The 14,042-nt window shown below is 40.1% G+C and overlaps 1 protein-coding gene across 1 annotated transcript; it reads left to right on the top strand.

Moving 5' to 3' along the window:
* The first annotated feature begins 93 nt into the window (after positions 1 to 93).
* Positions 94 to 13,794, top strand: EAF2 (ELL associated factor 2). The gene is made up of 6 exons (XM_074828757.1): positions 94 to 270; positions 2,842 to 2,936; positions 3,616 to 3,752; positions 4,471 to 4,616; positions 8,225 to 8,491; positions 12,951 to 13,794. The coding sequence occupies exons 1-6, from the start codon at positions 168 to 170 to the stop codon at positions 12,995 to 12,997; spliced, it is 795 nt and encodes a 264-aa protein (XP_074684858.1). The 5' UTR covers positions 94 to 167; the 3' UTR covers positions 12,998 to 13,794.
* Positions 13,795 to 14,042: the final 248 nt, after the last annotated feature.

Genomic DNA, 14,042 nt, shown 5'->3' with positions numbered 1-14,042 from the left:
AGCGCTGGTGGGCGGGGCCTAGCGCGGTGGGGGCGGGGGAAGGGGCGCGTCCACCGTCTGTGGAGGCGGAGGGGGGTGTGTGGGCGTGTCCGGGCGGTGCGAGGGATGTTCGGCAGCGGCGGCAGCGGCGGGGGCCGCTCGGGTTCGCCATGGTCTGAGGCGTCGCGATGAGTGCCGCGACCCCGTCGGTTTTCGACCCTAAGGCGCGGGTGTTGAAGCTGGGCGAGAGCTTCGAGAAGCAGCCGCGCTGCGCCTTCCACACCGTCCGCTGTGAGCGTGGGGTTGGGGCAGCCCCTCAGGGGAGCGTTGGGCGCGGCGGGGTGGGGGGGTACGGGTACGTGCCCCCCACTCCCCCCCTCCGCACCCAACGCTCCCCTGAGGGGCGGGGAGGCTGCCCGGGCTCGCAGGCCCGGCGGGTTGAAGCGGAGGGTGGGTCGGAGCAGGCCTGGCCGGGCATCGGCGGGGGGAAGGGAGGGAGGATGAGGGGCAGCGTGGCAAAACCTCTGGAATTTTGGGGTACAACTGGGAACCTATGGCTGAGGTGCTGGTCCGGGATTTCGGGAGCGGGGCTGTGCGGATCAGGTTTTAGTCGCTCCCGAGAGCGTGTTGCTGGGGAGGTGGTGGGGATACAGCCCTGGTATCCCCAGTACTGCCCCTCGCTACTTTCTGGGTGCTGACTTCACTTTTTACACCTTTTGCATCCGGAATTAATGTCTTGATGCGGTTCCTCTGAAAACCGAATTAGGCTGGAGCTCTGGCTTTGCCCTCTTTCCTTGTGCTTAGTTTTTAGAAGTTAAGTACAATTCAGCAATCAAAGGTTAAAGGCAGTATTAATCACAAAGCTAGTATACCCTCCCTGAGTACATAATTACTATCTAGAGACGTGTGTGCTCAAAGATTCTAAGGGTAGCTAGGAAACAAATGCTCTCAGGATTATAGTTCTGGTAATTTAGGACTGCTGCTTCTGGTTTTGATGTCTCATTATTTATAGACCGATCCCCAAGATTCAGGCTCACGTACGCTCTCTGGAGAATGTCCCGTATGCTTTCACGCAGTGCAGTGAGATGGGTAATGTGCTTTCTGTGAGCAAATGGAACAGCACTTAGTAGGATTGTCTGCAACTGTGGGAGGGGAGGAGAGGGGAGGGAGCAGGCAAAAGCTATAAATGGATTTAAACAAATGCTGTAACTTGAAATTTACCCTAATTTTAAAGAGGAGTAAAAACCACGTCTGGTACCTCCTACCCTTACGATTTCTTGCTGACTCCTGTAATTTGATGATTTATTCTGAAATCTGTTTTGAAATCTCTCTTCCTTTCCAACAAATGAGACAGAAACTGGCACGTTCCTCCGTTCTGTCAAACACACATGTGAAAATATCCTTCTCTGACACCTGAAGGTTTTGTTAACAAATGAGTAAAGGGGAAGACATCTGCTGGTTAAAAGTTAAGATCAGAAGTCCGTTTATGGACACTGGAACCAGTATCTTAATTTTCTAAAATATTAACCACCCCGTAGCTGTATATTAAAGCAAACGCTCTCTAATTTGATGAGAAACTTTGGAACTGTTGTATGCCTATCCCTGTAAGACGACGTGTGGGGTTTTGCTGTAAACAAGGTTAGCAGGGGCTGTTGTTACCTGTGTCTTAGCTCAAAGCCTTCTGCTGCATGTGTAGTCCTGCCCACCAGCTCTTGAAGCTTGGCTTTCTTGCCCGGTTGGTGTGCAAGCCGGAGCCACGGCTCCCAGCTGTGGTCTGTGCCGCCTGGCCGTGGGTTGCCGGCAGTGTTACTGAGCTGGGAAGCTCCCGGCCGTAACAGCTCGCTGCCGCTGGTGCCCGGCAGTGGGTGACGTGACAGGTTGCGAGGCGAGGAGCGTGTGCTGCGCTGTGGCCAAGCAGCGTGCCGTCGAATGGGTCCCCTTACGCGCATGGTCCCTCTGTGCCTCTCGTCAGCTGCAACAGGGTGCAGCTCCCCAGGGTGCGAGGCCAGCAGTGGGCATCCCCGGGGTGCGAGGCTGCCCTGCGGTTGCTGGAACCACGGGTTCAAACCCATGTATTTTACCACATGCCTTGCAGAGCCTCTCGATGCCGTCCTATCGCCCTAGATCTGTGCAGGCAGGCCTTTTAGCTGTAGCCCTTCCCAATTCATTTATGGTGGAAGTAATATTTTATAGATAATGGTATGTTACATAGCTGCAGTGCTGATACCAGAACACATGCTCGTTTTCAACGTCCCAGATTTTTTAAAAGGACCAGAAGTTGATACCTTCTTTTGTTTAAAACTTATTTTAATCAATACTTCAGATTTTGAAAAAGACAAAAAGGAAATTAATATTTAATTGGGAAGTAATTTAACTTTTGAAAAATACACTGAAAATCAAGTTTTGGTCAGCTTCTGACATGCATGCTACAGTGAAATAGGAAATGGATACAGAAATAGATATTGAGGATTGATGATGTTCTTTGCATTTTCAGTCACTTGTCTACATCTCCCATGTTTGGGATCAACATTTTCAAGAACTATTTATTTATTTTTCTGAAAGTAATGATGTGAGGATTTATCTTTTGAAATATAACACAGCTCATTCATCTATTATCCAATAAAACCTAAAAGCATTTTTCTAATTTTAACCGAAAGGTTTTAACACCTATCCTGAATCTTGAGAAAACCATCTTGACTTTGAATTCTACTGACTTATGGAATGATCTGTTCAAGGGAATGGTAGATGATACACTAGCAAAAAAGGCTTTAACTTAATAGCCTCCAACTACAATTAAAAGGTGTCTACATTTATAAGATTCCTGAAAATCCTGTAAATAATCCAGTTTGTTTTTATATTTAGATGACTTTAAGCCTGCATCTATTGATATGTCCTGTGAAGGAGACCTTGAAGTTGGCAAAGGTGAACAGGTGACAATAACACTGCCAAATATAGAGGTGAGTGGGGTGGCTGAAGAGTGGCAGGCCTAAGGGAACGATTTATTTTGTTGTCATAAGTATATACTGAATGTAGAAGGATAGGAAGTTTCAGAGCTGCTTGTGAGATTTTTTTGAGTAGAAAAACAATTGCTCTAAGAATGTAAAATTACAAAAGATCTAAAGGTTAAACAGCTGCGCTGTAACTTTAAGTCTATTCACTGCATTGGAAATATGCTGTAGGATGACCCAGAAATGTTGCATACACAGAAAAGCTTCATGTGGATGTTGGCAGCGCAAGTTTCCCCTTGGTATTTATGGTTCTAGTGCAGTTCTAAAGCAGGAAAGACTGGAAAGGGAAAATTTACTACCTGCCATGCTTTACTGCTCTGCTGATATGGTAACTGAAACCCTTTTTGGTAAAAGGAGTCCTACGGTGGGTGTGCTCTTGTTGGGAAACAAGCATTCAGTCAGTTTCAAAGTAAGATAAGCTGGGTGAAATCCCCTTGCAGTCAAACCTCAGCTGCTTTTGGTTGTGGCTACTGTGAACCTAATTTGAATTAACTGATAACATTTTTAAAGGCTAGAAATGATCACTTGTAGTGAACTTGTCATCACTGTGATGGATTGCTGTTTCTAATAAAAAGAAAAAAACAACCAAACTACAGCAGTAACACTTAATGGACTTCTGATTTAATAGGGCTCAACTCCACCAGTGACTGTGTTCAAGGGCTCAAAGAAGCCTTACCTAAAAGAATGTATCTTAATTATCAACCATGACACTGGAGAATGTCGTCTAGAGAAACTTAGTAGCAACATCACTGTGAAAAAAACCAGGTGGGTGATTTACAGGAGAAACAGCTGTGCTTTACTCATTGTGAAAATCGATTTGTTAATGAGCCTAAATTGAGATACATAACCATCCATTACTATTTTTAGCAAAACATCATTTTTAGAAAGTACCTGGCCTTGCTTTAGAAAGCAGGCTGACTTCACAGCTTTCAAGTCTTGACTGGTGGAAGAAATGGGAATGGTTGGTTGGTTGGTTGGATTTTTTAACTTAGAACTGTCACGTTGTTGAAAGATATGGTAACTATTTTCTGATGAGCAGGGAGAAAAAAATCTGTTTGGAAAGTAGCTTGCCTGCTGTCTTCTGACTTCTAAATGAGGAAATAAAAAAAGATAAATTGTGACATGTTTCAGTAATATTAATGGCTTGTTTTTCTTGTACCAAGTTTTTGAATACTTTTTTTCTGCTGTTGAGTCCATATAAGTAATTTCCAGCAGAATTAAGTGATCCTGGGTAGCCAGGTAAAAAAACAAATCAACTGACAAAAGGTTAGAAAGTTATTAGCACTGTATTAAAAAACAATTTTTAATACATCTATATATAATTATATGCAGTATAATAGTGTCACTAGAAATCTAATGTGATGCTATTTAGAAAGGCATGACAAATAATTCCATAATTTAAGGTACAGTATCCCCTGTATTCTCGCATTTTTCCTTGCATCTTGTCTTCTAGTAGTTAAAAATCTTTTGCTTTTACACACAGAGCTGAAGGAAGCAGTAAAGTCCAGTCTCGCATAGAGCAGCAACAGCAGCAAATGAGAAATGCAACTAAGGTTCCAAACAATGTTAAAAATTCTCCATCAAAAGAAAAGATGTTTCCGTCTTCTCCTATGGATGATATTGAACGAGGTAAGCCCCACTGGCTCATAAGTTTGAGAAACTTTGCTCTTAACTAGCAATTAGTTTTTAAGAGCCAAGGTTTTTTGTTTGTGTGGGTTTTGTTTTGCTTTTAATTTGAGATTCACACAAGAAGCTGATTATATAAGCACTTTACCCTGATATGGAAATGACCACTCTGGCTCAAGTGGTAACAAAGCAGTATTTGAAACTTGCTAAGGTATAAACATCGGATGAACCATTAGGCCTAATAATGCCAAGGGTACCACTGCTCGCTCTCCTTTCTTCCGCTGCTACTTTAATCAAGTATATAGTAGGTTGTATTGTGGCACTTGGAGCCAACTGAGTCACTTCCATCTTGACATTGCTCCTCATTCTTTCACAGCACTCAGCAAACATATAGGTTACAGTGCTTTGCAACTCAAAATATATTTTAAGTTACCGGATAAGACCTTGTGAAAGATGAGGTTCCAGTGAAATAGACAGCTAAAAACTTGCATAAATCAACCCATGAACAGTGCTACATACTGTATTCTTGAGAGACTCTGGTTTGGTGCAACACTCATATTTCACTTAATAGGAGGCCTTACTTCCTTTTGGAGGACAAGGAGGATGGCAGGTGGTAATTACTTGCTACAGAAATGCTGACAAGTGGCTGTTTCATTGACTGGAATTGACATCTGCCTCCCAAGATGTTCTGGATTCCTTTAAACAGATTTTTTTTAGATGTGTCATTATGAAGGTTGGCGTTTTTTTTCCCATTTTGGTCTTAAACTCTGACCAGAAATCTATACTACAGAACAGTACTAGAATACCTCTAAGGTTGCAAAGACGAAGGAGAATTTGAGCGCATGGAACGATGCTTTTTCTTGGTGGTCTGCTTTTTGAAGGGAGTGGTGGTGTCAAACATTGCAAGTCACCAAAGTGGCTGCCAACACGTATCTAACTCTTGTGTCGTGTCAGTCCAATTTTGACTACTACTAAAGAATGCAGAATAATTGACGAATAGGGTTGTTAGGGACCTTTTAAAGTTATCTAGTCCATCCTTCTATCCTAAAGTCATATTTCTGACATTTTTTAACCTCCTCTTAAAGCCTTCAGTGACAGATCCTGTGTTCTCTCTGGCAAACCATTCCAGGGCTTTGCTCCCCTTACTGTTCAGGTTCTTCCTAATACAAAATCTGACAGTAAGCCCATTACTAATTTGATATTTATCATGCAAGTATAGACCAGATTACTTTGCTGCTTTTGAGCAGTCCTTCATGTACTCAGAAGCTGCTATGTCTCTTCCATTTTTTTATGTAAAATAATGCCAGCTGGTTCAATCTTTCCTTAGAAGTTTTCTAGATCCCTGATTCATTGTTACTCTCCTTTAGCTATCATACAATAAGGCCAAAAGCTTCCTGAAATATAGTGCCTAAATACATTTACTGTTCCAGCTAAGGCTTTAGCAGTGCTGAGTTGTGCAATAAGACTGTCTTACAGGCGCTATTCATCTTTATACACAAAGACCAAATAGTATCATGTCCCACTGTAACGCTTGTCATTTCCGCAACAGCACGCTGCAGTAGAACTGTGTGTAGTGATCCACTGTAACTCACAGGCTCTTCAGAAGCATTGCCTATTTAATCGTTCTTCATCCCACGGTTGTGTAACTGACTATTCCTGCTGAAGTACGCTACCTTGAACTTGTTACTAACTTTGTTTTCTTGGGTGGGGGAATGATCACTCTACCTTTGTTCTCTAGTATATGTACAACCCTTCCCTCACTGTTTGAAAATACTTAATTTAAATTCTGTCAGATTAAATTACGTCAAAATTCAAGGCAGAGATCTTATTCCTGTTTTTGGTATGAACTGTTAGCCTTTCACTTAGAATTTTTCTTATTACACATTGGTGAGGGCAGGGAGGAAGTGGAATTAAATGCATAGGACTGGCGTGGTATCTTTCAGTTAGCTTACAGCTCCAGATGTGTGGTAGATCAGTTGTTTCTTTGGCCCTTCTTTTCTATCTTCTCTAGAATTAATTTTGAAATGACTTCTTGATCATTCTGCTAGCTACATCCTAATTTTTGCCTTGGCTTTTCTGTCGTCTTTTCTGTTCTTAAGCTCTGCTCTTATACATGTCCTCATGTCCTTAGTAACAGGAGGATGCTGCTTTTTTTTTTTTTTTTCTCCCCTTCTCTTTCCTTATGTTTGAGTCAGCCAGGATGGTCTTTTTTTGTACTTTCTGTTCTTCCTTGGCATTGGGTTAGTTTGTCCTTGCAGCCATAGCTGCACTATTTCAGGGGCCTTTTTTCCTGAACACCATTTTGCTTTAGACTGGGCTTTGATAAGGCAGACTCACCTAAGTACCTTTCCTTTAGAATGGCCTTTGATAACTCAGAATTGGAAGGCTTAATGGAAATTTGTGTAGAAGCTTATTCTTTTGTTCTCCTTTCTCTTGATTAAGCTCTGAGCCATCTTGCATCTTGGCGACTTTCATCTTCAACCTGTTCTTCTGTATTGGGTAAATTTGAAGTGAGATGAGCCACTCTCCTACTTGCTTTTTATGACTGCTATATCAAAGCTGTTCCTGAAGTATTCCAAGTCCTTGTAAGACCATCTTAACAAATGTCTGGATAGTTACAATGTTTTATAATGATGAACTTCCGCACTCTGCGTAACTCCTCAAGTCACTGTATAAAATCCCCATCCACCATGATTCAGTGGTCTGTTTAAGACTTCTCACTTCAGCAGCACCCCTATTTTGCACAATTATTATATGTACTCTTTTTGCAAAACTTAACTTCCTCTGTATGTTGGACTTCAGCTAGTATATATCAAAAATGCATATACTGTGCAGCATGATCTATCCAGTCATACTCTCCTAAATATTACTGTAGTCAGGTGAGTTAATTTATGAAGAATGCAAGTTGGTTAGTTTGATTCTGTTAATTTGATCAGTTAATTTCCAGTATTTCTTGTCTGCCTCATGTTGTTCTAGCTCCTTCCCCCCCCCAAAAAAAACACCAAAAAAAACCCCCACCAAACTATGAAGAGAACTAGGATTTGGTGAAATCTTCCTAATAGTAAACTGTGGACAGTTCATTTAGATATTCTTCATGCTTAACTTGGTTTTGAGCAAAATGTCACGTAGTCCAAACAAGTGTATTGATTGTAATGCTGAACTGCTGGAAGGCATTTTGAACTGCAGACATCTTACAGCTAACTTATCTGTGTGATTCTAACTGCAGTTTTTAGTCAGTGAAAGGCATCTTTGGGGGTGCTAAAGAATCTAGAAGACTTGTTAGTTGCAGAAATTAAAGGCTATGTGGGATGCCCTGTGGAATGTGGGGTTAGCATTTGGGTTTACAGTCACCCTTGTTCTAACACTTGGCTTGAAAGGGAGAAAGTGCCCAAGCTACAAGAGAAGAAAGCCACGTGATAGGTTGGATGCTTGCTTGTGCCCTTTTCTTTGTTCTGGAGAGTTCTGGGGGTTTTGATTTGGTTTTTTTCAGTCGTTATAATGCATGGACCTGATTTCTGTTGTTGATTTTTCTTTTTCATTATTTTTTCTTCTCCTTCTTATATTTCACTTATGATGAATGTTAACTGAGAAAAAAGTCCTATTGTTTTCAGAGCTAAAAGCAGAAGCCAGTATCATGGACCAGCTGAGTAGCTCTGACAGTTCATCTGACTCTAAAAGTTCTTCGTCCTCTTCATCAAGTAGTGAAAATAGTTCTAGTGATTCTGAAGATGAGGAAACGAAGCCCTCTCTTCCTATGTCAATGCCGTATTTGCAGCCGCAGCCTACTGTGTCTGCCATACCACAACAGGCTGTCCCTGACAAAGATGCCAGTCATAACAGATCCCAAGAGAGCAGTGGTCATATGATGAATACACTACGTAAGTACAAAGACTGTTCTTTTCTTAGTGCACAATTCCAGACATCAAGATTCTGAAAGGAAACCATATTGTTTTTAAGTATGTCTCTGTTATAATTAAAACTGTGGGAAGTGATGCTAGGGTATGATTGTTCAGCAGCGGTCTGAATTAGACACTGGGCTAGAAGGTTCTTGGTCCCCAGAGATATTAAATTAAAGCTGATGCAGTTGAAAATATTTCCTAAGCTCTTCTGGCTTCCTCCCAGTTATATACATTGGGCCTGGGGAACAGCAATTTTGTATTGAAAATATTTGAACTAACAGGGCATTCCCAAAACATATACTTATAATTTCTTGGGTAGAGCTATGGGGAAGATACTATACTCGCAATACTCGAATTACAGAAAAGATGGTGTATTCTTAGCTACTTCTGTTACTATTATTCATGGCACTGTTCCACTGGACAGCATGGCAAAACTGTCCTTTGCATATGAGGAAGGAGGTAGTTTGCTTTCAGGTGATACTATCTTATTTCACCCATTCAGGCAACTAAATATGTAATTTGAAGAGTAGCTGTGATATTCTTTGAGAAGTGGTTGCTGCACAGCCTGGAATTGAACACTCAGTGTATTCAAAAAAGGAGAGTTTGGACAGAAAAAAAATCCCACTAGGTAGAGAATCTTAAGTTTGCTACCTAAATAGCAGGAGTATTCAGACATAGAAGTGAGTATTCAGCTATGGTGACTCTTTGAAAATTATTACATTTTTAATTAGGTGCTTAGCTTGCAGGATCCCGGTTTGAAGAGATTCCCATCAACCCTGGTTTGCAGCCTGAGATCTGTAAGGTTTACCATTTATATGTAAACTTGTTATACTGAAATGTTAGACTCTGGCAGATCTACTTTTATTTCAGTACTTCATGGATAACATGAACAGGTTTTTTCTGTAGCTAGTATTTAAATACTTAATTAAAATATCTGTGCTGGTTATTTATGTACTGCATTAACAGATAAAGGTCAGACTGAAAAGTCCTGTGACTTCATGTGCAAACGACTAAATGCTGCTTTCATTTTACTGTCACTGCAGAGAACAATGTCTTCATGTTTATAATTTGTGTAACTTTAGAGTGTGCTGTTTATTTCAACCCTTATTCACAAATGGGATTTCCCGTTCTTCGTGCTTTAAATAAAACTGTTACGAAAACGAGATTAAGCTCTATTCCTAGTCACAGAGTCCCAGCTGGCAAAGCTTCCACTGAGAAATACGCTTACAAGTACAGGTGGCCAAGTCCACCAGTTTCAACAGTCATAGTGAGAAAACGCTGCCTAAAGCATGACAACATCAAAACTGTTATAGGGGAAGTTGGTGGTTTGATGGTACTCGAGAACCATGTTGACAGGTGGAACCTCTGTAGCATCAAGCCTTGGGCTTGACTATCTGAGCTTGCCTAGATCTTTAGCTTAATCTCATTTACTTCTGTTATGATTAAAGATCTATTTTACTGCCTAAAACAATTGTCCCCAACTTCCCATATGGTTAACACTTAAAATACGCTTCAACTAGACAAAGATCAAAACAGTTACTTTCAAGGAGAATGTGTTTCTCCAGCTCCCTTGCTGAGGGAATTTGGCAGGAGAATGAAACCTGGAGAAACTAAATGGATAGCACATGGTTCTAGATTGAATGGCAAGAGTTCTCAGTCAGGGTCCTATACAGTCATTTCTTCCATCTCAAATAATGTTTTACAAAAATAAAATAATGAATCAACAACTGTCAGCACAAGCTGTTTGCTTGTCTAATCCAGTTTTGAGATTTGATCGCTTATGTGCATGACTAGTTTTGTGCACCTCTGTAGAATCGGGGCCATAGTGGGTAACTAGTGAAGATTTGCTTTGGCTTGTTGTGTGCAGGCAGAAGGCTGGGGAAGGCTTAGAGAGCTGAGTTTCATCTTGCATGTAGAAACCATACAGCTGAGGTTTTGTGGCACTTGGAAAGCACAGGAGGTAGTGTCTAGAGCATGGTAACCAAATACTTCTGTCAGATATACATAATCTACCTCTTCAGGAATCCGGGGCTGAAGATTGCCCCTCACCCTCAAAATACTGCTTCTTCCCCTTTCTACATTCAGAAACTTGCCTTATAACAAAGTTTGTAAATGGTGGCACTAATGAATCTGTTCTTCATAAATATTTGATCATATGATGCTTTATGTCTACTTTTTGTTTAAGCAAGACTTATGTTAAATAAAGTAATTTTCCAAAGAAAAAACAGCATAGATTGGCTGTTCTGGGGCCTTGTATTGTGTACGTAGTATTCAGCACAACTTCACTTCTTTTGGTACTTGGTGCTGGTACAAGCAGCTAGTCATGAAATAATTTTCTCTTATTAGTTTGCTGTTGATGTGACCACTAAGATCTGTGAAACACGGGTCACTCCTATGAGTTTCCCTGTCTCCTATAACTTGCAAGAATTCAATGTATTATAGTCACTGATTTAAAAGTTTAGAAAATGTTGTAATTTGCAGTGCAATCTATTTCCCCAATTAATATTGCTAATAAGCAACTGGCACTGTGAAAACTGAATTCAAGTTTTCCCCACTTTATTGCTGCCTTATAAGTACAATAGAGTCTAGATGTTTGTTTCTTCAGAGTACTAGTTAAATGAACTTTCCATTCTTGCACCAAGCCCATCTGAAAACTACCAACTCTAGTCTGCGTTATTTCGCCATCTCTCTGAAGGTGTTTTTTGGAGGTAGAGTTATAAAAATGGGGTAGAAAGTTTTCCCTGAAGTAAATCCTAATGCAGTATTTCTGACTCGAACTTGGAGTTCTTGCTTTTCCCATCTGCTGGTTTTCACAAGCATTGGTATTTTTGGCTGGTGTTACAGGGTTTGTGTAATTTCTATTAACTATGTTGAAATAACTTTTGAAGGCTGCAGAATCACTATTTGGAAGGTTATCTTCTTGTTCGTACTCCCAGTCCTCTTCTAAAGTAGGTAGTGCATAACAGGGCTGGGATTTCTAAGAATTCACTGCAAGTTTTCCTTTGAGTGATAAATGCATGAGTTTAATTTACTAATGCCATTCTCTGCCTTGAAACATTCTTTCTTAGGGTAATATACTGTCCTGAATAATTATTGACAAATTACTTAATTTTGTTCTTCCAAAATTGCTTCTAAAATTTATATTACAATGATACAGCTGTAAATGTTTTCTCCATATAGAGGACTGAAAAAAATTCGTCTGCAGTAGTACTTTAAAGATTGCTGGAAACAGCCATCTTCACAATTCTTGTCTTATATAAAGTGTTTTCTGTTTTGTTGTGGAGAATCATGTACCACTTTCTAAGCTTTAGTGATGACATAGTGGAAAACAAAGGAAGGCTAAATGCAGCCATGTTAAAGACTTCAGTGTTCTAGCAGAAATGATATGCCTGATAACAAAAGATCCAATCTGAGTGTCTTGTTGGGTTTACCCTCCTGAGGTTACTTTTTTACCCATCTGCAAAAGTGATCTGTGAAGGGTGCTGCAGCTGAGGAAAGGGCATGTGAAAATAGAGTGCCTACTTTTTCTTTGCTTTTTAGGTCATTTCGGCACAACCTGATGAGATGCATTCCTTTTTTTTTTTTCTTTTTTAATGGCTGTTTGGCAAGGGAGGTGTGAATAAAAGCATACTAGTTGGAACAGATTCTTAAAACTGAGTGGGAAGTTGCTAGATATGATGTAGATTCTGTATAGTATGCTGCTGTATTTTTTGTTAGTTATCTGTCATCCTGGAAAGATTCCCTCCCTCACACCCCCTAAGCTTATGGACATCCATTGCAAGCACAATGTAGTCCTTCTTACTTCCCCATTTTGAAATATATATAGCCACCAAATTAAAGTGCTGTGTAAAATTTCTTTTGATGTTTTGTTTGTTCACTTGTTCCAAAACCTGTTTGAAATAGTAGGTCACTGATACATCTTTAAATGGTACATCAAAGAGCTGCTGCTCTTGATTGAGACACCACTCTGTTTTCAAGCACAGCTGAGTAGCATTCAGATGCGTTTAAAAAAAAAAAAAAAAACACAACCACCAACAACTTGTTTTTCACAAAACTGCATTCACCAGCAGTTTTCCCACTTATGAAGCATGAAAACGTGGGTGGCAAAGATAGCTAGGTGTTGTCTTTTGTGATCTGGTGATATTAAATAAATGCACTTGTGGCTAATAAGCTAATGGCTTTCTTGCAAAGATTCTAAAATTGTAGAAAAGTGATCTCTCTAAAGTTCTGTCACTGGGGATTTTGGTTCTACACCTATTTATTCTCTTATCGTGGAATAGTTTGGGTTAGAAGGGACCTTTAAAGATCATCTAGTCAAACCCTCCTGACCTGTTTGGTATTAGTTTTTGTAAGCCTTTAATTGGGAAAGGGAATAGCTTGAAAGAAGACAAGTATTTCCTTGAAAATGACTAATATGATGACTCTCTCTTTCTTCTAGGAAATGACTTGCAGCTGAGTGAATCTGGAAGCGATAGTGATGACTGAACAAATTTTTGGCCTTAAATGTATCACCTTTTTTGCTAAATGTGTCTTAGCATCTGTTTTGCACTAAGATTAGATTACCAGAGACTGGAATGAATGTCCTCGATTTTGATAATAGACATCCTAATTTTCTACTGACACATCATGTCTATAATACAGCAGCATTGATATCCTGTCAGTGCTATGGTTATGTGTTTATCTTTCAAATTACTGTATTTACAGTAAAATTGTGTATGATCTGATTTTGATTATTTTTGCCTCAGCCACCTGTTTTACTTGAAACTGATTTGTAACAGCTAGTTACTTTATATAAATAGTCATGGAATGGAGAAATTTCTGATATTTATGGAGGCAAGTTTCCTTCCTATCATTTAAATGCTGAATGCTGATCTCACAACTTTTACTTGGAGGGAGTGAAAGGGAGAACAACTAAATGAGGTCTGCTGTGTCAGCTACACTGTTTGTTCAGTTCACAGTTCATACCTTTAAGGAAACTGCTGAATAATGTGGTCCACTAGTGCAGTTACAGTTTACAATTGTTCAACACATTGCTGAATTCTTAATTTCATTGTATTATAGGACTTTATATTTCTGAGCCTCAAGATTCCTAAGGGAACTTGTCTATTCTCTGCCTTTTTTTATGTAACTTGAATAGGCTGGTCTTTTTACAACCTTTTTGTATCTGAATTTAGATAACTGCAGAGACAGCAATGAATTTCCTTCATTTAATTCTGTAACGGAAATCAGAAAATTTCTTTGTAGGAATATAAAAGTAATTTAATAAAGCAATATTTATCATTTTCATGTGTCTGATTCTGTTTTTCCACTTTCTAACTATAGTAGTCATGCCAGTGAAAGGGTCATGCAAGGAAATAGGAAGCAGTGAAACGGTAGCTAATACAGACTCCCCGCCCCGTCTGCAGGACTTAAGTGTTTGTTGCTTTTGCCTACATTGAGACAAGCCCTAATAAGAGCTCGCCAAAAGTTTGTGGTGGTGCTAGTGGACTGATGAATGTTTATTACAGGTTATATCCAAATGCCATTGGTA

This window comes from Strix aluco, chromosome 6 (genome assembly GCF_031877795.1).
Source record: "Strix aluco isolate bStrAlu1 chromosome 6, bStrAlu1.hap1, whole genome shotgun sequence".
Lineage (NCBI taxonomy): Eukaryota > Metazoa > Chordata > Aves > Strigiformes > Strigidae > Strix > Strix aluco.
The sequence above is the reverse complement of the archived record's forward strand: the minus strand, read 5'-3'. Positions and strand labels throughout refer to the sequence as shown.

What these genes read in the sequence shown, in the direction of transcription:
- EAF2 (XM_074828757.1), top strand. Translation starts at nt 168, where the DNA reads ATGAGTGCCGCGACCCCGTCGGTTTTCGACCCTAAGGCGCGGGTGTTG. An exon ending in TATGGATGATATTGAACGAG is followed by an intron (nt 4,617 to 8,224) that starts GTAAGCCCCACT and finishes TATTGTTTTCAG; the next exon opens with AGCTAAAAGCAGAAGCCAGT. An exon ending in TCATATGATGAATACACTAC is followed by an intron (nt 8,492 to 12,950) that starts GTAAGTACAAAG and finishes TCTTTCTTCTAG; the next exon opens with GAAATGACTTGCAGCTGAGT.